At 39.4% G+C, this 23,055-nt stretch overlaps 3 protein-coding genes across 5 annotated transcripts; all 3 read left to right on the top strand.

Moving 5' to 3' along the window:
• Positions 1 to 19: 19 nt before the first annotated feature.
• On the top strand, positions 20 to 19,010 carry RB195_000421 (uncharacterized protein; the record flags this gene model as incomplete). Of its 2 annotated transcripts, XM_064196759.1 has the most annotated exons (41): positions 20 to 101; positions 178 to 239; positions 301 to 441; positions 516 to 633; positions 1,022 to 1,143; positions 2,858 to 2,997; positions 3,062 to 3,189; positions 3,277 to 3,419; positions 3,620 to 3,721; positions 4,394 to 4,515; positions 4,703 to 4,779; positions 4,854 to 5,065; positions 5,169 to 5,211; positions 5,877 to 6,024; positions 7,334 to 7,459; positions 7,506 to 7,590; positions 7,855 to 7,947; positions 8,009 to 8,142; positions 8,396 to 8,495; positions 9,000 to 9,134; positions 9,226 to 9,320; positions 9,423 to 9,533; positions 9,597 to 9,687; positions 10,076 to 10,162; positions 10,222 to 10,320; positions 10,417 to 10,539; positions 10,622 to 10,711; positions 11,062 to 11,171; positions 11,235 to 11,304; positions 12,488 to 12,595; positions 13,270 to 13,356; positions 13,743 to 13,834; positions 15,165 to 15,321; positions 15,722 to 15,924; positions 16,240 to 16,384; positions 16,915 to 16,980; positions 17,041 to 17,155; positions 17,409 to 17,545; positions 17,621 to 17,702; positions 18,751 to 18,828; positions 18,889 to 19,010. In XM_064196759.1, 41 exons carry the CDS (start codon positions 20 to 22, stop codon positions 19,008 to 19,010), a joined length of 4,581 nt encoding a protein of 1,526 aa, XP_064052640.1. The 2 variants fall into 2 exon arrangements, with proteins under 2 accessions (XP_064052640.1, XP_064052639.1); XM_064196758.1 differs by lacking the exons at positions 4,703 to 4,779; positions 9,423 to 9,533; positions 13,270 to 13,356; positions 15,165 to 15,321 and having other exon boundaries at positions 4,394 to 4,505; positions 13,743 to 13,799.
• Positions 19,011 to 19,501: 491 nt separating this feature from the next.
• Positions 19,502 to 21,513, top strand: RB195_000420 (uncharacterized protein; the record flags this gene model as incomplete). Of its 2 annotated transcripts, none has more annotated exons than XM_064196756.1 (8): positions 19,502 to 19,651; positions 19,704 to 19,838; positions 19,899 to 20,021; positions 20,111 to 20,199; positions 20,265 to 20,332; positions 20,408 to 20,486; positions 21,233 to 21,326; positions 21,379 to 21,513. In XM_064196756.1, 8 exons carry the CDS (start codon positions 19,502 to 19,504, stop codon positions 21,511 to 21,513), a joined length of 873 nt encoding a protein of 290 aa, XP_064052637.1. The 2 variants fall into 2 exon arrangements, with proteins under 2 accessions (XP_064052637.1, XP_064052638.1); XM_064196757.1 differs by having other exon boundaries at positions 20,265 to 20,359; positions 20,414 to 20,486.
• An 872-nt stretch (positions 21,514 to 22,385) lies between these two features.
• Positions 22,386 to 22,874, top strand: RB195_000419 (uncharacterized protein; the record flags this gene model as incomplete). The annotated part of the gene is made up of 2 exons (XM_064196755.1): positions 22,386 to 22,495; positions 22,772 to 22,874. The coding sequence occupies 2 exons, from the start codon at positions 22,386 to 22,388 to the stop codon at positions 22,872 to 22,874; spliced, it is 213 nt and encodes a 70-aa protein (XP_064052636.1).
• Between the last annotated feature and the right edge of the window lie 181 nt (positions 22,875 to 23,055).

Genomic DNA, 23,055 nt, shown 5'->3' with positions numbered 1-23,055 from the left:
TCTAGATTGTATTACAGGGATGACAGGGAGATCTGTAGATAGTATTTGTGCATCTCTCGCTCAAAATTCGCAGGAATCAAGGAAAAGAAAAGCTGACCAGGGTTAGTCCTTATTTGCCGATCTATAAAAAATGGTAGAAACCTCGTGAAAATGTTTCATTACTATGTGTCTTTGCAGGCGAAGATGCTGATGACGTAGTGGCTGACGAGGCTTCTCCAGAAAAGCTAGATTCAGATGATGTTGCTTAATTTTTTATTTCTCTCAAAATCTGAGCATTGTTGGACGGCGTAATTCTTACAGGACTTTGTGGATCCGGGACTCAGTGAAGGTACTGCTTCTGATGCTGACATGAGTGACAGTTCTGATGAAGTCGAAGCTTGTAAGGAGCCTCAAGGTCTAGGATTAGGGACTTCAAAGTCCACCTATCTTCCATCTGTTGTGGTAATATAGCGCTTGATTCACGTGACTATTTTAGAAATTTCGATTGTTTTTTTTCCTACACTTTTTTATTACAGGAGAGAACTATTATGGATAAGCCAAAATCGAAGAGTAAGACTCGCAACAAGCTGTCACCATTGCTGGACTTGCTTGATGTTGCACCTGTGGTAACTACAAATTTTTGTTCTACAGGAGGTAAATCTTTCGTCTTTTATTGATTATTTTGTTGTGACTACTGCTAGAGCCATTTCTACTTGCTCCAAAGGTATTTTATAATACAAAAACTGGAGTATGATGAGATCGAAAATCCAAGGGAATTTTTATTCGGGAGGAAGAGGAGGTGTCTTAAATAAACAAAGATAATAAGTAGAAAAAAGTACCAGGTAATTGTACTAAAGTAAGTAATAAACCGTAAATATCATATCTGTTTTCTGCCTTATTCCTCTTTTGTGTGAGTCAAATGAACTTCTCAAGCAAAATTCGGGACGTCTGGTTATAAAAAAAGAAGTATTTTGTAATACTCTCACTGTAGTGCAGAACAGGCTCAAAGTAGGGAAGAAATGTCAGAAAAGAAATTGTTAAGGCACACCATATCTGTCGTACAATCCCGAGATATGGAATCCGTTGTTTTTATATCGTCTCCCTGCTGATATAACATTGGGTGCAGTGCGTGATTGTGGTACCGAAGGCTTGGGACGTGCAGAGGTATGTTCTTCATCAAGCAACACTCTTTGTTTCTTTTAAATTTGACAACTACTTTCTTACACTCAAATTTCTTTTTTTACAATTTTCACAATTTTTTTGAACCGTTGTTAAAAATTTTTCATTGCTCCTTCTTATGTTCTTGTTAATCTCCGCCCTGTTTTCATTTTTTCAATGGAGAGATCATATCGCTTTTTTTGTAGTAATCATATAGTTAGAAGACCACTTTGTGTTGGAGTTCTTTTAAAAATCCGGGAAACTGAAACACTTCATAATCTTCGAAATACTAATGAAAAATATTGAAGTCATAGTATAAGGACGTTATGCTGCAAAAATATTAAGTTAAAGAAGTCATGGACTTTTTTTAATGGTAAATGTGCGTAAAAATAGAAAGTATTTTTAAAATACTATATATTTTCGATAGGAATTTCCCATTCTATAAGATAGTGTTTATTTTTTTTTTGGTTTGGTTGATTTTTTTGTTTTTCAAGTCATTAAAATGGAGTTTCAAATGGACGGCGCTTTTTCGATGTTGTTTTTTTACGGGGCATATTCAACACCTCTTGTTTTTTGTTTTTCATTTAATCTAGATGAGATAAGGTCACTGAAGCTGGGGTTCCGGCTGTGTGTGGAAAAGGAAAAAAATGTTCGCAAATACCACCACCGGTTTTCTTCGCGCTCAATAATTGATGTTCCTACCTCAAATCAAGAATCACCAACCGGGCGACCAATTAGCGTGGGTTGAGAGAACAATTTATTCATTCCCGTTTTTCTTCAGAAGAAAGAACTGTAGGGTATTAAAAACCTTGCACCCTTCACTGTTGTTCTTCCCATCGTTAAAAATTACTTCCTTCACCTTTCAAAAGCTTTTCTATGCCACTTTTTGGCTTTTTCCATGTTCCTTTTTTGTCTGTTTCAACGTTTTTGTCCTTTTCTAAAGTTTTTCATGCCTAAATCGATCCTCTACATGCACATCGCAATTCTCACAATCTGTACACCCACCCCTATCACTTTAATTAAAGGCAGTATACCATGAAATGTTTGGATGTCTCCACGAATGAATGATGTTATAGGTGTAGCTTACGGGTAGGAATGCGAACAAGGTCATCTCCTCCTAAACTCTTCGAAAAGGGCGCGGGAGACGGTCTCGTCGATCGAATTCTTCTCCGAGGCACCTAACAACATGTCATTCAGTTAGCGCGGGCGCATGTGTTGCGTCTGGTAGTGAACAGACAATTAATTTGCTGCTGAGGTTGTCTCTCTCGTTTGACTTTTTGGTTGAGACTCAGAAACGTAAAAGTTCGACCTTCTTGAATCTTGGTGTAATTACTACCGCTTGTCGGTTGTAAATGTGAAGCAAGAGCGAGATTATCACGGATTTCCGGTGGAGTATTCGTATGCGGGATCGTAGATTATTGAGAGAAGGGTGATTCCTTTATTTCTTTCTAATTGCCATAGAAAACGGCACGGAAGATACAGCTTCGAGCGTTCCAGCGCACTATTTTCTACAAGGAGTTCGATTGGAGCGCGCCAGCCTTGTGTACGCGCCGCATCTTCATTGTCGTTTTTTACGGCAATTAGGAAGAAACGGACGGAATCACACCCATAATCTACTATCCCGTATACGAATGCTCCACCCGAAATCCGTGCCAACTCAGATTCGTGGGGTGATGCCTTTAATTTACACTAGTTGATTCCTCAAAAAAGTAGTTTTTAGATTGGGAAGAAAATGGGCATGGACACATCTACAAAAGCTGGCAACCGTCGAGTATCTTCTTACATCTTAACCGTTTGTAATGAACACCCGGATCATGTCGGACAGTTTCAAAAAATGGAGGGAAAGGTCAGGTGCATCAAGTGAGTGTATGCTTTTAATTGCATTTTTTGTCTCATAACAGATGTTCTAACCATACTTTTCGAGGTATTTCTGGAAGGCGGAAAGTCAGCCGGAGCAGTTCAGGAAGCTGTTTGAAGATTTCGAAAGATTATCCGGAGTTCCTTGTCCATTCAAACTTGGGCAGGTTGTGAAATTTCCTAATTGCAATCTTAGTAAGTCTATCTTTATCTGATATGCTATGTTCAAATCAAAGTTCTGAAAACGTTCTGAACATCCTAAGCTTTACATTCTACATTTAGGCACTCTACGCATGTCTGACGTAACATTACGTCGTCTCAACGATATTTTGGAGCTCATTGCAAACAAACGAGTTGTAGTTACTTTTCATAAGATCTCGAGATACATCAGTGAGAAGGAGGCGTCTAACGGATACGATTTTACGGTAAGGCTAGACTGGGCATTTCTGAGGATTGCAACTTTGCAGAATCATTCACAAGGTATCAATCCTCATACAATCCACCAAAATCATCAAAATGTAGCAAGGCTAGGGGCGACGATAAATGTCGAAATGCGATTCAGTATTCTTTGTAGGCTTTGTTGTTGTTGTTTAAATGAACATTAAGATTTGCCACTCTGTTACAGATCGATAAGAAATCACTTGTGAAATGTCTCAAGGCACTCGAAGGAGTTCATCTCATACGCATTTTTGATACACTGGTAGTAGCCGAAAGTGTTGAAAACAAGGTACAGGTTTTTCTTTTCTTTCTGGTAACAACTGTTTGTTGAAGGCCTTACTATATGATGCGGGCTACAAAAGAATGGGGTAAATTATGTACTTAGGTTCAAATCTAATTACACGCTTTTTAAACAACAAAAACAAAGAATAATGGGGCTTAACAGCCAGCGGAACATTCTAGGGAGGGGAAAAAAGTTTCTGCTAATTACACGGAATTTTATTGCTCGACAGTGGTCATTTATGGTCAGAAGCGCTCAATTGTTGCAACATTCATAAGATTGAGAACACCTTATAACTTACTTCAAGAAGCATGTGGGGATCCTTCAGTCACACTTCTATTATACTTTTTTAAAATTATTTATTATGCTTTCCGGCAAAAATTTTAGTGGTTTGAAGCCGTTCTTTCTCCTTTTTTGAAGATAGGATCTGAGATCTGATGATTGCCAGATTTGTTCCAACTCAGTTCAAGTTGAAGTTATCGGAATCCAAGGAAATCATAAGAGGGTTTATTATCCTGGGCTACCCTTCAACGATAATGTAATTTCAGTCATTCTCTACGATTAAGTGATGTCCACAGTCGACTACGAGTTTTAATCATAAACTAAAAACATTAAAAAATGTTTAGTGTTTTATTAATATTTAACACAATTTCCCACCTATCTGGATAAGTGGCGATTCAGGTACAAATTGTGTGTCATAGTGGCATTTGCTCTGCAGACGATCCGGAAGTGTTGCGAGCTGTGCAAGCAACCATTGACGAGTACCACGCAGAAGGACGTGTGTTCCCTCATGGTCAGTTAAGGTCAGTATTTGCATTCCAATCTTCCAACGATCTTATGCGTAATTTCTTGGTTATAAAACCAAGGTTTTCTGTATGTTGTTCACATAAATTGGGAAATTATTACTAGTTAAGATTAAATTTAAATTAGTATTTGTTTAAATTACTGTTAAACTGTTAGTAAACATGCAAAATTATAACTTTGTTTGAGATTTTCCATTAAAAAAAGAGCTGAACTGGAGTTGGAGAAGAATTCATCCTCTGTGGACCCATTAACGGAAATCAACAGTGATTACGGCAACGGCCTTACCCTGCATTTGCGATATAATTTACTTCGTCTGCAGGTATTTTGTTATTGTTAGGGGTACCATATAACACATTCCTAATCCTGCTCTTTTTGACATCTCGTTCGACGGTACTATCCTCGAAAAGAGCTGAAGTTCGTGTTGTATCCGATAGGACGGAAGCCAAGGAGAACAACATTAATGATGACTCTTTTTTCTCTGATGGAGAAGATCTAATTGGTGATGGGGATAGGGAATCACTGCCGAAAACACACGAACTCACCTTGGAAGTACGTTTCCCAAGATTTTAGATTTGAAACGCCACTGATTTTAAAAGTTTTTTTTGTCAATTAGAGAATGATTGCTTAAGAAATGACGTGTTGTGTTTTCCAGAGCTCGATGGAACTTGTTGAACTTATACGGGCTTCCCTGCCAGGTTAGTTATGGTTGGAATCATAACTGTCTCGCGCTATTTTTTTTAAACTGATTTCAACCAAATATACTCGAATAAGCGCATGGTCGTTGTTTAGAGCATTGCTATGTGTTGGAAAATCAGGTGTTATTAGCTGGGTGATAGCATAGAAACGATGGCATTCCGAAACTTTAACCTCCGCCGGGAGACTACATTGTTTCACCTCTGATACAGTACCAACAATAGGAAGGAAAGAACCTAGCTCAAACGGGCTTTGTAGGCTCTTTGTTTGGAATCGTGAAATAAATATGGGCAGGAAGTCTCATAACTCATCAGAAAGATTGGCATATGCAGAAAGACCATTTAAAAAGCTCTTTCGGAATCGAGAAAGTGGTTTGAACAGAGCTAGAATTCTGATTATTCTAATGCGATTAGTACTGTAGACATGTTTTTTTCTCACCTCAGCAGTCAGAATCAGAAAGGTGCGGGCTAGATTGTAGCGCTAGCTTGCCCTTCCTTCTGTCCATTAGACTCCACTCCCGCGAACTCTCGAAGAATGAATAAATTAAACTTGGGTTATTTTCTGATATTCTTGATGTGATAGGTTGCTTGTTGAATCTTCTTCATACGTTTCCTTTTTTTCTTGCTTGGTTGGTACATGTTTTCCTGTGATGTTTTTTTTTATTCAGAGGAGCCGTCCACGGGGCGGGCAAACTCTGAGTCTTCTGCTGAATATGGATATCAAACAAAAGCTATTCGTTGCTTCGTTCTGCATGAAATTGCTTTTTCCATGGTACACGGTCACAAAGATGGTGTGAAACCGACATCCTTCGATTTGTAAGTCTTTTCTTCCCCGAGATATCTTTGAAGAAGTTTTATGGAACTAAAGACAACATTGGAGCGCACTACTAGACATCGACCGCTCGACATCCGCAAAAATATCCTCAAAAGGATGATTTACTACTACAATAAGTGTTGGAGAGAATTCCTTCACGAAAAGAAGGATTCTATGTTTCCGCGATTGCTGTCTCTAATAGCAACATATCACGAACATGACGGTGTTGGGGTCTCTCATGGACAATATGGAGTTCAAGGTAGATTTAAAATGTGACCGTGGTCATGTTCAGTGTATCGTCCGGAAAAACGGTTCACAGATGCGCTCTACACTCTAACTCTGTATTGTCCATGAGAAATCCCAACATCGTCAATTCCGTGATGCCTTTAATGAGGCCACCAACAGTCGGATGTAGTGTAGCGGTTAGAGGTTCCGCTTCCTGCGCGATTGATCGGAGGTTCAAATCCGCCCTAGGGCTCACCAAGTTTTTCATCTCTCCGGACTCGATAAATTGGTACCAGACTTGTCTGGGAGGATAAAGAACTGACTTAACACATCGGCTAGCCACCGCAAGTCGCTGTATAGGCCATTTACACGTCCGAGAATCTCAAACGATTCTGGACTGAAGTGAACATGGTGGCGTATCCCAAGCGGCTAGCCGATGTGCCAGCGGATTGGTTAACGTCAGAAACTTTATCCTTACCAACAGATTAGCAAAAGATGCTATTGCTATAGCTCGACACATACCTTCATTTCGTGAAAGCTCTTAGACAATTTTGTGGGACCTGTTGATACCATTTCCACAGAGGTGCGGACTAATAGCTGTGGGTGCTACTGATGATTTCGAAGAGAGCTATAAGTTTCACTTTAAGTTTGATACCTGTGAAACGTTCCTTCTAGTGGAGAGGTCTCGAAATTTTCTACTAGCGTTACCTTTAGTAGGGACAGTTTTTAACGTGATTGCCCTTGTCACTCCAACTTTTGGAACTCATTACTTTTTTCCTGAAAAGTCAAGCTGGAAATGCAAGATCCAAGTATTTTAGTTTAAAGCAAGGATGCACAATAGTGGTTTCACAAAGAAATGAGCATGAGCCACGTTTGCATAAAATATAGTTGTGCCAAAACGACATGAAGTTTGGTGCAATTGCGTAAGCGGCTGCGTTTGACGCGGTGCAGTAGAGCGTAACGGTTAGGATCGAAGGAGGACCTCTGCTAGCACCATTCTTCACTATGGTCCCAACTCGACTTACTTTCCTCACCGTGCAGCCTTTACTGTTCTACTATTTGCTGCAAAATGTAACATTGTTTCAGATTTCCACCAGGCGAGAACTTCTACTCATTACCAGTTCGTTCTGTGGATGAGTTAACTGTTTTCGTGGACGAGGAATCACCACTGCGTTTTCTGCCTCCTTTGCCAAGTTTTAACGATACTGCAAGGTAGGTTCTGTAGAGATCATTTCCCCTTCAAATATTTCTAATTCAGGGGATGGTTCATGCTGCAGGATCTCCTCATTTCTCTTCCTCTGTCAGCATTAGTGTTAATAGCCCATATCAGTAGGAAAGTTGATGTGAGTTTTTCAAATCTGTTTTCTATGCATTTTGTTCCGTCGTGTTTTATATAAAATACACTCAGAAAAATACCTATTTAAGCGTTAAACCACACGACTTATTCCTAGAATTAAATCCCCCACGAAAAACAGATCACTACTATATGTTGTAGAAGTTCACATTTCGTGATGTACTAGCACAGTTACTTCATGTATTTTTCTGCAAATTAGGCGTATTTTCATCACACTCTGTATTTCTTTGTTAACATGAGTATTTCTTGTCAGAAAGACCTGATGTTGTCATATCTCACCGATCCCATCAAACGACATATCCCTGTTGGATGCCTTCCCAATGCTATACGGATACCTATCATGAAGGTGTTTTTCTTTTTAGAATACTTTTTAAATTTGAGAACCTGTGATGCTGTGTGAATTTCAGGACCAGAAACTTGTCCGTCAAGTTGAGCACGTTTTACTCACGCTTTGTGCGTTGGGCTTGATGGCCATAGCCCCTAACCCGGACCCAAAGTGCTTCTCAACTGCTCGTGCTTCTGTGTTCTATGTCAGCAAAAAGTAACCGTTCAATAGTCTTAGTTAGGGTATATTTAGTGTCAAATTACAGCAAATGGTTAATTTTCTGTATATGTGGAATGGTGAACTCTTTACATTCTTGCCTGGCGATTTTTCCAGATAGTTTTTTTTTCTTCACAGAAATACCACATGAACTGTTTAGTGTAGCTATAAGAAAAATGAAACATGTGGCTTGGATAATGTAGTATATATACATCACTGCAAAATACCTATAAAGCAAGTGTTGAAATTTTAGGGGTGTATTGTACGATACGAGTACAAGCGGCAGAGGGTACGCTTCTGTTACCTTGCCTATCTCTAACTACGACAAGTACAATTACGAGTTCGACTCTGTTGTAAGTTTATTATCACTTTTTAGTTTTTCTATGGGTAAAAAAAATCTTGGAAGAGATGATAACTGATTTCATTATTAGAAAATCTGCTGACGACGAGATAGAAAACTAAAAGAAAGCACAAACGTGTTTTATTTTATCATGGTACTGAGAGAAATGTAACCGTCCAGATTCCCTGCGCGCTACCGTACACTAATTATTGTGCTCAAGGAGTTAGCGTCAGATTGAGATTTTCGCATCATTCTTGTTATGTAAGAAATTAGGACTGAAGTCTCTCAAATTTCTTTTGATTCTAATTATTGATTCTCATTTCTTTTAATTCATGGCAACACCCAGAAAAATAATCATACAGTGAACCCGAAAGGGCATTGTTGAGGCTATTTTCTTATGTCTGATTTTCCAAATCGATTGATGGACACCGTGTTTCCCTCTTTGGATATATCAGATAAATATCGGACAAATCACAAGTTATAACGCTCGAGTTGAGTTTAGCAGTCCGTTTTTTAGGATGACGTAGTCCTCTACTGGCATCACCTTCGTGCGATCGTTCAGTCGACCCCTCTTTCATTTCGTAATGACGTGAATTCTGAAGAAATCAGTCAAGCACGTCACAAGAAGTACAGCGTGGGACAATTTGAGAAAGTGCGTTTTTCAGAATACACTACATTTCCTCCTGTGCAAAATGACAAGTACGAGCATTTTGATACCCTTTTATTAACAGTTTATGTCTTAGGCTCTTGTCACTGTAGATCCAGCAGAAGAGATTGATGAACTGATTCCGTTAAGACCACATGAAGGGTGCGCAGGATTTGACTCCGCTCTTTACATGTACGTTTTGTAAAAACTTTAATTTTTCATTTACTAGTTGTGAAAGCAAGAATTTTCCACCATATTACTCTATTCTCTTTTTCCTCATATTTCTGCTTTTAGCCATTTGAAACGCCACTGGGATGTAGATCCGAGGCAAAATTCTTATGTGTGCTGGTTCATTGCGCGGTTCCGGAGACAGTCAGATAAAATCCGAAAAGTCGTCGAGTCGAGGCACGAATTTTTACTTCATTGCTGTAAAGGAAACATGTTTGTGACTTACTGCTTTCATTTCAGGGTTGCAAATTTGAAAAAAGACTGGAATAGTTACATGAAAAGCCTGATGCCCAGTGAGATGGAACTTACGAAGTCGAAGAAACTCAAGAATGTAAATTGCTCTTTTTCTCTTTTTTTTTTCCTTGCATAAGGATACCAACAGCGCACAGTTACCTAGAAAGAACAAAATCGATATTGGGCTGGTGAGGACTCGTTCATAGAGTTCTCAAATGTGGTGATTACATCGGTGATGACAGAATATGCGAGACCTGCAAGAATTTTTTTTTTGAGTGATCAGGACAGATCTAGTTCGCTGATCTGAGCGTTGCACTAATCAATTTCTATAACTGTATCTGTCATCTGTTCGCAAACTCTGTCAACCCCTTTCAAATACCACACAAGAAAAAGAACCTGAGAATGTTGGTCCTTCTCGACATAATGATTATACCTAATTGAAACTTGACTCTATTTTTGTTGGCGATAAGTTTCAATTTTTGAAGGCTGGTGTACCAGAAAGTCTATACACGGCTACTCGCGGCACACTGTCAATTGATCCGATAAAAAAGAGACCACCGGTGAAGAAACAGGTAACATAAAATTTTGCAGTGAAACATCCTTTCCCGTTGTTTCAATATATTCGACCTAGGGGGCTAAAAAGAAGCGACCTTTGGACAGCGTTGACATCATCAGTGAACAGAATCGCCTTCATCTTCGGAGTCGATTTAATTCTCGGGAGAGGGATATGGTAATACTTTACCATGTACTATGTAATCTTCAACTGTAACTGTTTTCATATATGTCAAACATGATTAATGTATATTAATATATGTCTAAAATTTAGCTTATTATGATTCGAGCAGTCGGATTCTTCCTGAACCCAGTATACCGATTCTGGCTTGATCCTGCTGTGGTTAGGGATATAATGCATGAATACATACCTGAATCTCGTAGTAAAACTGTCCAGGTAAGTGAGAAAAAGGCTGTGTTCATTTGGTTTACTGCCTTCACGTTTCTTTATGTTATATTTCATTTCTTGATTGCTTCAGTCTCTTATGGCAGCTGGCGTTCGTGAAATGGTTCGCCCTTCGCAGTTGGCTTATTTGCAGAGGATCGTGAGGAATCTTTCCACATTCCAGGTTTTTCGTTTTCCTTTCAGTAATCATTTTCTTCCTGTATATAGGCCGGACATGACGTAGGCGTAATCCAGCATTTGTTTTGTTTGCTTCCACCTAACCAAAAACAAACGAGTGTTTTTTTTTTCAACACCGTAGCAGAGCCTTGCTATTGCATTATCTCGTGCGTGTGACAACTAGTTACTTCTGGTGAAGTTAGATCGATGCAGATCATGACGAAGTCATACCCGATTGGGATGATTACGAATAAGCATGTTTTGATTGGTTCACAAAAATTGGGAAAAGCTTATACGTTCCATAGAGTATTCTAGATAATGTTTTGTTCTCATAGCTCCAAACGTTGTTATTTCCAGGAGATGAGGGATTTACGATTCCAAATGGCATCAGAACCTTTGTCAACATCTGAATCAAAAACTACCTTCTTTAGAAATGCTTTTGACGTAGCTAATCGTCTTCTGTTTATGTAGGTTTATTCGTATTATCGTGTGTCTTTATACAGCTTGTATTTTTTTTGTTGTTATTTCAGTGAACACCAAGCTTTGCCAGTAGCAGCCACCTCGAACAAACAATTTGAAGCATTCCTAAAATCTAGTCGTGTAAGTATTTCTGCATAAAAGCGTTGATATGTCAACGTTTTGTGGAAATTCCTATGTTTCGTGATCTTTGTAATTTACGAGTCCACGTGAAAGCGGTGAGTGGTCTGATTTAATGACCTCTTTTCGACAAGAACTATAAGAACCATATCTGCTCATAGGTAGTGGTGTATGCGCTAATACGTGACCGTTATTTATACAGTTTGAGCTTTTTTCATTAAGTGCAACAACGCTTTTACTGTCATCTAGTATGGTGGTAAAATATTAATTTCCCTACAACTTATGATTTTCTCCCTGCTTTCGCTTTTTATGAAGCGGACATAGTTGAATTCGACACAAAATGTGTTGTAACACGACAACGCAATGCATCCTCAATGACAGCGTGCATGGAGATCCCTCTACAGTATGCAAAAATTTCCCTTTAAATCTTTTCTTTCTGCTTTTCGTAGTTCTTCACTTCTTTTCGTATACGATTACATGAATAAGCTTGCACAGTCTTAAGAAAATATTTTTGCATTAGTTTTATGGTTTGTTTTGCTCCTAACACGCCTCTAGGACATAAGAATTATGCAAAAAATAACGAGAAACTGTAAAAAGTAAAAAAAGGAAATGAAGTCCCAGTTTTCAGCATTCTAGAACTCAATGGACATTTTCACCTATTACGCGTCGCATCGTCACGTTATAACACGTTTTACGCCGACCGTATCAGTTGAATGCGTATTCGAAATATGAGACAGTGAGGGCTCTCTTACCATTTCTGCGAATTTCAGTCATAGTTGATTCAACACGTCTTACTTAGGCGTCGTATCGGAAAGGGGTAAATACTACATCTTGCTAGCTCTGTACGTTTTTCTTCAATAAAAAAAAACGAAAGACGGTCTATCTAACCAGTGGGTGATATATTCAAGAATTAGTGAATAAACAGTACCCAATAGCAGAGATCCAAGACCAGATCTTCCCTTAGCGCAAAGCTCTGAACCTAAAACGATTTGAGGCGAAGACACTACTAGGTTCGCTAACAAATACGCGGTCATAGCTACAGCGTAGACACAGTGCTGTTCACTCATCACTAGTGTGTTTGGTAGAGATAAAAAGGGGATAATAAAAAATCCCATGACAAAAGAATATCAAATGAGTTCCATAACGTAACACATGCATGAGTAAAAATAAATAATTCTATGTTCAGATGGTGATTTCGTCCGAACAGTCCATTGCAAGTCCAATTCCGTTACGATCACAAACTCCTACATCGCTTGATCATATTCATCACTGCGTCGCAGTAAATATTTTGTTGGTAAGCAAATTTTCTCTATGGTAGCAATGTCTCTGTACCTGATTTATATTGTACATCAGCCAAATAGAAGTTGGAATGAAATTTCCACGATTTCATTTAACTAGCAGTGCATTTTTGACTTAACTAGTAGTTGGATTTAATGTATCATGCAGTTTTCTAACTTAATTAATAGTACTGTGCATTGCCCCGTACTATGGTTATGTTTTTTTGCTGGGCGCTTCTAACGCTTGAGTGATTTTGTACCGCAACAGCAATGCTGATCGCAGCTTTCAGCGCTACTTCAACAATAGAACAACGGTGAGCCGTAAGGCTGGGCTTCAGTAAAAGACCGATTTGAGGTTTAGGTTTGAGGTTTCAAAGCGCCCAGCTTTCATCTAATCTGCCATCAGATCATTAGTGGCGTTTTCGTAATGCAAAATCACCTGTTTATATGATTCTTTTGTCATTCAGTCGATGAAATTGCGAATGTGGTTGCCTTATTTCTTCTAAGAATAGAATTATGTAAAGGTAGGTCTTAGTTGCAGTAACTACATTTTTTCATCTATCACAGGTCATTAACAAATCACTAAGACTCTCACTTCTTTGTATAGCCGGCAAGAATTTAGAGCTCATTTCCAGGACGGAATGGTCACTTAATGCGCACAGTTAATTTTATCAAATCTGAATCCTTGTAGTCCATTCTCATCCACTCCACTGACGGCGCATTCTCCGAGTCAATACTGGACCAAATATCTGCTGCTGTTATTTCAAACGCCCTTCAGGTAACCTGATATGGTAATTATTATTTGATGTTTTTCTGTAACTTCTACACTTCATTTCGAAGCGGTCAAAAATGCAGCATTGTAGTATGGTTGGAAGTGCTACCTAGGGTTTTTCAGAGGGTTCTTCCATCCTTCTGCATCGTTTCTCTTGAAATTCAAGAGTAGAGAGCAGAAAGACATCGTTGAACGAATCATCTGTGAACATATTATTCATTGACCCCTGAGGGATGAAAAGCCTGGTTGGGTGTAGGGCTGTTTCGTACCGTCCATCAAAACTTTTATGGATTCCGCCATACTCATCGTTTTCATATTTATATCAAAGATATCTTAATAGTTTTTTTTTTTTTAAATTCTTCAAGAAAGTCGTCTAAAAGTCTATGTTTTAGGTCTTACGATCTGACGGACTGGTTTCGAGATCTAGAGCTTTGGATCCACAGCTGATGGTAATTACAAAGAATCAAGCTATATTGTCATATTAGTGAGTCCCGTTCCCCTCTTCTTAATTTCTGAACTCATATTGTAGTTCTGAAATACTCCTTAAAACAGCGTGCGTGTTTGAGGGCTTGTGGCCTATGCGATTATGATTTTTTTCTTTGGCTTTTCATGCACCACAGGGGCACGTGTGGAGATGATAAATATTTTTTCCTTTGTCCGAGTTAATATGCCGCTTGTGCTTAGCATTGTCTCAAAACCGCCTCCTAGAAATGTGTTAGTGCAATTTTTTTAAAATATGATGTTGACTTGAGAAGTAATTTATGGGTTTTTTCAATTAATTAATGCATTTTCCGTTGCGTCTCCATTTTCACAACAAGGTATCAAAAAGTTCAGTGAGGAAGAGGTTGAAGAGATTGAGAACGACAGGAGAGACAGAAAGGAAGAGTGCTTAATGCGCAGTAGTCTTTTTTTCTCTCATCTGGAAAATATTGGAAAAAATGACTTTGTTACAAAGCATCAACCTCAGCTTGATTACCTAAGGAAAACAGGAACCAATAAACTGAAAAGAAAGCAAAGTCAAGGCACGTTGGGAAAACTGCTGGAGTTGCAATGCGGACTTCGGCAGCATTCATTATATTTTCCAATTATTGTGTCTTCAGATTTTTACTTCTTTCAGTTTTTGCGTAGTAGCTTGGCTATGCAAGATTTATAATAGCGAGGCTGTTAGGATTGAAATTCTTACCCTAACGGTGTTGATCAAGGAAAACTAACCTATTCTTCAGAAATGGATGCCAAAAGCTTGATAATCTTTGGAGAGCATTCGGGAAAAGGAACTGTGACCACAGTTCCTTTCTGCAGTTGCTAACAGTTGATTCTTAAAGTTGTATTATATAAAACCCGGCCTATTAACTTCTATTTTTAAATCAGAGACGATTTTCTGCAATCACCTAATGCATTGGTTCGTCACACGACGGCTTCTTATAATCTTTCGCAGTGAAGCTAGCGGGTATGATCGAGGTGGGATCATCGCAAACTGCAGCGATGGGTAGTATTAGCAAGGGTCCCTCCTCGATCCAAACTGCTACGCTCCTCGGCACCACCTCGAGCGCACCTGCGTACGCAACTGCGCTGAACTTCATGTCGTTTCGACCCGACTATACCTCTGATTTGTTTGCATTTGCAAGTGCGGACAATTTGAAGTATGAAGGTTATGTTGCTAAGGGAAGCAGTAAAACTTCACTTCACTGAGGAAAAACCTGCAATTTCACTCACATGTTGAGCTGAATCAAAGTGAGGCACCTAACATAAAATTGCAGTGATGGTCAAAATTGTAGGACCCGAATGTGCTTCCACGACTTACGCTTGAATTTCAGCTTCCGTCATTTCTTTTCACATCGATTCCACCCGGATATTGTTGAGCAAACTATGTCTGTATTCAATGCTTTGGATGACAGCGTAGAAGGAAACGAGGAGCTGCAAGGAGACCTCGCCGGTGCACTTGTCGCCGCTTCTTCATCTTTCTGTAACAAGGCGAGATTTGTGATCTCTTAGTTTTTATAGTAGACAATTACTGAGGGTAGGTAGCTACTTATCATTTGAGTTTTATGTCCATTTTATAGAAGAGGATAGCTCTAAAGGGCGGGATTTTTGCCGCTCATTCATTGTTTCCTTCGACAAGGGGGAGGGATTTTTTGTTTCAAAACTCACATAATCAACTACATCTTGCTGGCTTTGGTAATAGGTGGGAAGCGTATCGATCACAGTCTATTCATATAACGAGAATCACGGTTTTTACTTTGGAACGTTTGACCCTCCATATTTCATTTGTATTTGTATTGAATTTAGAATAAAAAATTATATATAGTACATAAAAAATTCGAAATAAAATTCAAAATTAGATTTCTTTTTAACTTGCGAAATTTCCTTGCAGAGCTATCTCGAATTGTTAGTGGACGATGATGTTTTCTCTATGTTCGATCAAGCTGTCCTTGACCAAGGCGCACAGTCTATCAAGCAGATACGATATCTGGAAAATGCAGACCTGCACCTGGAGCAAATTCACGTATATGCTGGATGCGGGCCTGACCTACCCACTCTCCCTACATGGCAGTCCTTATTGGCGACAATTGACTGGTTAGAGTTTTTCTTTTAACGAGAGCTCTCTGGGTTTGTGCTCTGTGTTTGGTGTTCTGTTTCCTTCCGTATGTAAACCTTTTTTGTTTATCACACCAACAAATTAGGCTCATAGATGCCCTCACTGCAGCTATGTGGGACCAACAGGCACGTACTTGGGTTCCATGTATTATTTTTAGATACGTACAACAGATCTTTTGAAATTGGAGACTAGTTCGTAGTCTTTTTTTTTTAAACTTAGAAATACATCAAGAAATGAAAAGTGTTGGCAGAAGGTTCTACTTTATAGGTAACTATATAGGTGTAACTTTATAGGTCTCAACCGGCTGAGAAGCACCCTCCTGCGCCTTTCGAGGAGTGGTTGTTGGATACGGCAGTCTCGGAAAGAATGAATCTGAGATCTGTATATAAGCCCATCTCTTCAGCTGGAGCCTTTGGTGCTACTTTGGAGGATATCAAGGTACTTAGTCTTTCTGGCTTTCTGCAATCTCCCCGTCGACGCGTTTAACATTATTTTTTTATAGGGATTCCCTATACTGAGATGTAAAAGGGTCAAAACGACGTAGAGCACGATGCAGTTATGTTAGCGGTTGCGCTCGAAGCGGTAGAGAAACCGGTTGGAGTTGAGGGAGAACCCTTGCTAGCACCATTCTTCACTGCTGTTTTCGATGTTCCCACCTCGAATCCAACCGCTACTCTCCACCGCCCCGCTTTGAGCGCAGCCGCTTACGCAAATACACCGTGCTCCATGTTGTTTTTATTCTACCATACGTAGACAGACATGACATATACAAACACAATCACAGATTGAACCCGTTGTGGTATAGTTCTACGGCAATTTGCGTTTTCACAGCATAAAAAGAAACAAGCATAAAAAACATTCGCATTAGTATTGCACCACAATCACATTTTAAGAAAGGGTTAAAAAAAAACAAACTAACGTTTTTGTCGCGAGATCATAGTCGCGTTTAGCAACTAAAACTCTTACAGTGTTCCACTGATCTGACGTCTGAATCCATTAAAGAAGCTTTAACCGGGTTGTGTAATGCTTGCCAGGTATTTTTTCTTCGACTTTGTTTTCTTCTTGTTCTTATACAAATGATGATGCAATTACAGATAATTCCCGTAGGAGTAGATACATATCGGTGGATAGCTGCGGAGTATGCGTCTGCTTGGTGTGTGAAAGTTGCTGGAAAATTAGTCTGTCCACGCCCTTGGACAATGCCTACAGGTTGTATAATAACATGTTAATGTCCAGTCTATTTCTAGAAGCTTATAATATTTTCCTTCTTTGTTTATACCCGAACAGAATGTTCATATAAGCTCTGTTAGGCTGATTTTTTGGCAAGCTCGCTTTCTTTGCATTCAGATTTTATAAAACTGCATTTGCAACAGAAGGCGAACTCATCGAAGCATTCGTAATACCGAGGTTCAGCGATAGTGAGACTTAACGATTAAAGAAGGTTTCAGTTTCAATTTTATAGGAGAACTATGCCCAGCAACCGTACGGTGGATGAGCGAAAGCGTTTTGATGACTATTATATCTTCGCCGGCGATTACATTGAAAGAAGTCTGCACCCGCCTTGAGTTTGCCGTGCAGTCAGTAGCCGTTCATGATTTGGTACTTCTTATTCGTTGGCGTTCTATTGATTGAAGTTTTTCTCACTCAACAACACATTTTCGTATGCTTTTTTAGGTCAACGTTTTGGTAGGTGCTGGATGTGTGAAAAAGGTGGAGGAGGATTTTGAGGACATGAAGTTGTCATCACCATTCCAAAGTAAGTGAAACAAAAATGAGCACATTCTAACGGCTAGAGCTGTTATAATTCCCATATTTCCTTCTTTTTGCATACACCAAAAGCTTTTTTTATTGACAGTCCAGAGAAAACAGCTTCGGTCTTCTTCCAAAAGCGCCAGTGATCTGAGATTGTCAGAAGTAACTTTTGTGCAGATCAAAGGTGTTTAGGGATACAATAAATGGTTGCAAAAAGAAAGAATATAAAGGTCTTTGTGGTCAGAATATGAGAGCATCCGCATGGAGTCTACTCGGTACGCCGGTCCTGCACCATTTCCCTTTTCCGGAGAACTGAAAAACTTGATTCTTGACTCTGGACGTCAATGTTGGGCAATTCCGGATTTCGCGTTCATGTATACGGGACATCAAGGAATTTTTTGATAGTTCGGATGCGCAGTTCTCATCATTTGATAGTGAAAAAATTAAACGGTCAGAAGTGACTTTTTCGAGGTTTTAGATCAGTGCTGCTTAGATCGTACAGGTAGGGGACGAAAAACAAAGAGGAGAAATGGAAAAATCACCGCTGATCAAAATAGAGGAGCTCGATGTGTACACTATTCTTTTGGTTTCTTCCGGAATCCGACTTTCCTTGAAAAAACCAGACTCGAATAAACTCGCTTCTTGACGTGTAACATTGTTATTTATGACCAGTTTGGTTTCTGATCTGCAAAAAAAAATTTGGGTTGACTTATATCAGCTGCTAGTGTTTTGAATTATCCGAACGTTGGTCTAAGGGTATCGTGTACCGAACAAAGCGATGTACAGATTTTCTTTCTATTCACCTCTTTTGCCGGTCATACTATTTCTGTTTGGCTTTGTTCAACGAGGTTAGAGATATGCTTGGTTTGTGTACTAGTGCATTTTTGCTCTTTAAAATAGTGAATGAGAAGTACATTTTGTTCAATATCCGGCTAATTTTAGTTTTTTTTTTTCAAATTTTCCTTAGTCGTTGAGATAAATAGAAGTAAAATAACAGATAAAATGCTATTTGTTTTCGATTATTATATATATATATATCTTCTGATTTGCAGAAGAATATTCGCAACGCCCTGTCACCTACCTTTTACCACTCGCTGATTGCTTGGAAACATTTGCAAGAATTTTCGGTGGTTAGTTCCGATGAAGATATTTGTAAGGTACTTTTCAAAGTAAAATTTCGTATTTTACAGGTATTTCTTTGCTACCTGCAATGACTGGACGAAGTGAAACGGACAAAGAGGAAGAACCTAAAGAAGCTGCAAGAAATAATAACGAACCTAAAGAAATGAGAGCCACAATTTCTAGTGTTTAACAAGTTCACCAGCAAACAATCTTCTCATTGAAAGGATTTCTCCTTTTTTCGAACTTTTATATTTTGTATAATAATAATAATTGTTTCGTTTTGTGGTTTTCTAGCTTCTTTTTTTTCGGACCACTGTTGCTACAGCTAAGCTCCAATGGTGCGAAAACTGAAACCACTTTTGAAAGATCTCATTTGTTTTTTCTAATTATTTTCGTAAATTTTTTCGAACTAATTGGTTACTTGTTGAGGTTGTCCCAGACAATTTTGAGTGCTTGTTTTGAGGCTGATGTTGTTTCCTTTTTAAAAGATTGGTGAACATGATGCATAACCATAAACTTTTTTCTTACGTTTGGAGCTATTTGTCCAAACCGTTGACCTTTGCTTGACCCGACATTTATTTCTTTATTTTTTTATATTTGGTGGTTTTCTGCTCATAAGATTCCCTGTTCTTTCGTTCTAGGTACCGCCTGTGGGAGCTACTAGTTTAGGGCTCCTGTGTAATGACTACAGGTACGGTGGTGCAACCGGCTGGTCTTTCATGGTGGAAGTGGTCATACTGGGCTCCGAAAAGCGACGGGAATAGCCAGTCTTCTACGGACTCAGTACAATCCAGTGCAGCACCCGATAATGCTGCCACGGCGGTCACTCAGGTTTCTATGCTTTTTTAATCGACAAATTGCTTTGTAGATCATACCAGTTCAGGTTGCTACGAGCTCCTCGAATTCGACAGCGCTTCAAGGGGCTCACCAGGCAGAATTAGTTCAGGAGTTGTCTGGATGGGGCAGGATACGAATTTTATATGAGCAGCCGAGCATGGAACATGATTGCACTCAGCGAGTAAGTATTTTTCATTTACTGTGTGTTTCATTGATTTGTGGAATGAAGTTGTTGTTGCAGATTGCTCGAATGGCATTTTTAACAGGATTTTTCCTCGGCGGAGCATCTACATATGCTCAAGCTCACGAAACTTATGAGAGAAGTAACGTGGGGAGAAAGTATCTTAGTCCCAGCGATGCATTTGTAGGTATCTAAAGAATTGTTTCTGTTTAGACATATAAAATCGTTTCGAACTTCGTCTTTTTCTGTTTTTTTTAAATATGTTGTTCCAGAAACGCAGAATGGACTATGCTATCATACGCTTTGCAAAAAGTGGATTCACTATGGGTGCTAAAGCAGCATTCATTGCAGGTTCCATAGTGTACGTTTCTTATTCAGCAGTTCAGACTATTCGTTTTGTTTGTCATTTATCTTCTCAATATTAAGGATTTTCTCAACACATATGGCTGCGTATCGACAAAAGTTTTCGTCCTGGTATCTGCCAGCTTTTTCAGGTGCGCTCGCCGTCGCACTACACGAAGGTAGAACTAGAATTCGAAATCTCTTGACTAGAAGATTTATTTTTACAGCATTAGTTGGTGGTGTTTTTACGTTTCCACTTGGTGTCATTGGTTCACTGAAGGCAGTTGGATTGGGAGTCACGTCAGGGTAAGCCTTTGTTGTATTCTCGATTGTGATAGTCTTCCACCATTCTATGCTTTTTGATTTTGAACTATTGTTTCAAACAAATAGCTACTTCAAAATTGAAAAAGCCGATTTTCATGAATTTGAGTTACTGGAGAACGACAGACGAGACTGTTGCTTGGAGGTGAAAATTTGAGATAAAATAAAATAAAAGACGTTTCCAATTGACGGGTGGGTGATGCTAGAAGGATGAAGAAACAGAATTTTGCCTCACTTCTTGTTGGAACAAAATCTGTCACAACGAAGTTTGAGTCAATGTCTTCATTCGGTGCTGCATTTGTTCATTGGGAGTAAAGACAAAAAGACTTAGAACGGGCTTAGCTGCGACGACGTGTTGATGTCCGCCTCGCGGTGATTGGAATGTAACTGCGACTTGGCTTAACCTCATCAGAAGTATGTAGCAGATTTGAATGATTCACTCAAACCACTCATCTACCAAATTTGCACATTTAATTTTTTGGTCGTTTGTTATCGAAAACTATCATGATTGACATGTTGCAATACCTTTTATTTCATCACTGAAGATAAAGATTAAGAAGCGAATGTACTTCACGATGCAATGCATTCCTAACATTTTCTAATCCTCTACAAATTTTAGGACCTTACTGTGGCCACTCCTATGAGTGTCCTTTCAAATGTATAGATTTAAAATTGGTCCTTACGCTGTGCACACTTATGCACATTTTTGAAAATTAAAGAAAGAGTTGTAGATTGACCTTGGCTGCTGTTGTCCATTTGTACGCTCTCAGTATGGATAAGTCGGTAGATGATGCTTTCTGGACCTTCAAACGAGAATACGAGAATGTGAGTTTCATTTACGCCTATCGTTATGATCTGTGCATTGGGTGATTCTTAGGATATGCGGTTATCACGCGAGTGGGACGAACGAGTAACGGAACTGATGAAAGCGGAGGGATATAAATGGCGAGGAAGTGCGGCGCAGAGACTGAGAAAGCTTGATGAAGAAAAACTTGCAGCCCAGGATGCCTGATTCACCACTTCGCTATTGACTTATTGTTTTATACTTTGGTTGATATCAAAGAGATCAGGTGATCTACTATGGACTGACCTTTCTAGTTGTTAACAGGTTGTGTAGAACTCGCAGATTTATAGATTAGTTTCAATGTTTGGATATAGTCGGATCAAAACGTCACGTGCGAAGCGGCTGCACTCGAAACGGCGCGGTAGGGCTAGCGGTTGGGATCGAGGTGGGACCATCACAAACTGCAGCGATGATTGGTCCTAGTAGACGTCTCTTCTCAATCTTACTCTCCACCGCACCGCTTCTAGCGCAGGCGCTCACACAACTGGATCGAGGTTCATTTCGTTTTGACTCAATTAAGGACGCAGTGAATTCGCCGCCCATTACGACCAATACTCCGAGCATATGTAGGTGGATGAGCACGGAAGATTTCTACTCCAACGATTTTGTTTTCGTTTCGTTCGCCTACAAAGCGTTATATAAGCATCTTTTTAGTTGTAATGTAGGCTATAATTGGTGTTAGTAATAATGGAAAGTATGTCGAGAGACAGAGGAAATTCAGAAGAAGCGAACCTTTTGTCTACGTCGGTATGTTTCTTTCGAGGAGTTACGCTAGGAACTTCTTTTTCATATAAAATTTTGACGTATGTTTCACCATAGATGTTTCGTTATGACGCTGCTTTACTAAGTTTCGAATAACAACCTGTACACGGCATTCGCTGTTTTCGCACTCACACCATTAGGTTTTCGCAGTTGTTCGCCGCAGAAGTAGCTGTTTTTCCAAGTATTTTTCTTATATTAATGTTGTTTATTTTGTTAATTTTCATTACTTTCGATGTTTAAACGTTTTACTATGTCACCTTACTATTACGATACGCCTTATGACCACACTTTCTTGTTCTACCATTTCTCATCAAGGACAGTGCTACGTGACATTGTGTTGTGCAGAAGTACCTCACAAGTATAAATTTGCTTGTGGTCTGAAAACTCGGTAGATTACTGTAATACAAACGACAAAAGTAAAAAAAAAATCAGAATCAACTCTGAGATGTTGGTCTCCAATCTGCTTTCCAATACCACTCTCTTAATTCACTGCGTCCTGCCGTCTCAGACGTCGGAAGTATGACGATCGATGAGAGGCGATCAAATCCTGAATTGCTGCAGCAACCCGGCAGGTGCACGTCTCGCCATGGAGACTGTACCTTTGACTTCGTTCTTACATCGTGAGAACATTATCCTTAGAGGCTTACCTACATCCCCTTTTCAGAGTTCCCGAGCGTATGAAATTTCACGTGACTCCTCCACAAGGGACCAAGGGCAGAATGAGCAGCGTGTCACAAATTAATGACAGTACACTCGTCATTCGCTGAAAAAAGTTGCGCTTCATCGCGAAATGTAAAGTTGTGTTGGTTTTGTTGTCCACCCATCTGTCGTCCATCTCGTTGATTTTAATGAGATCTTGTAAAGTCGTTTGGCCGCTCCTCGCCTCCGGCCTCTGCGCCAAAAATCCGTAAGCATCATGATCTGCTACTCACCAACATCAGCTGATAT

The sequence above is a fragment of the Necator americanus genome, chromosome IV, assembly GCF_031761385.1.
Source record: "Necator americanus strain Aroian chromosome IV, whole genome shotgun sequence".
Classification (NCBI taxonomy): Eukaryota; Metazoa; Nematoda; class Chromadorea; order Rhabditida; family Ancylostomatidae; genus Necator; species Necator americanus.
Note: the sequence above shows the minus strand (reverse complement) of the source record. Positions and strands in the feature narration are given on the sequence as shown.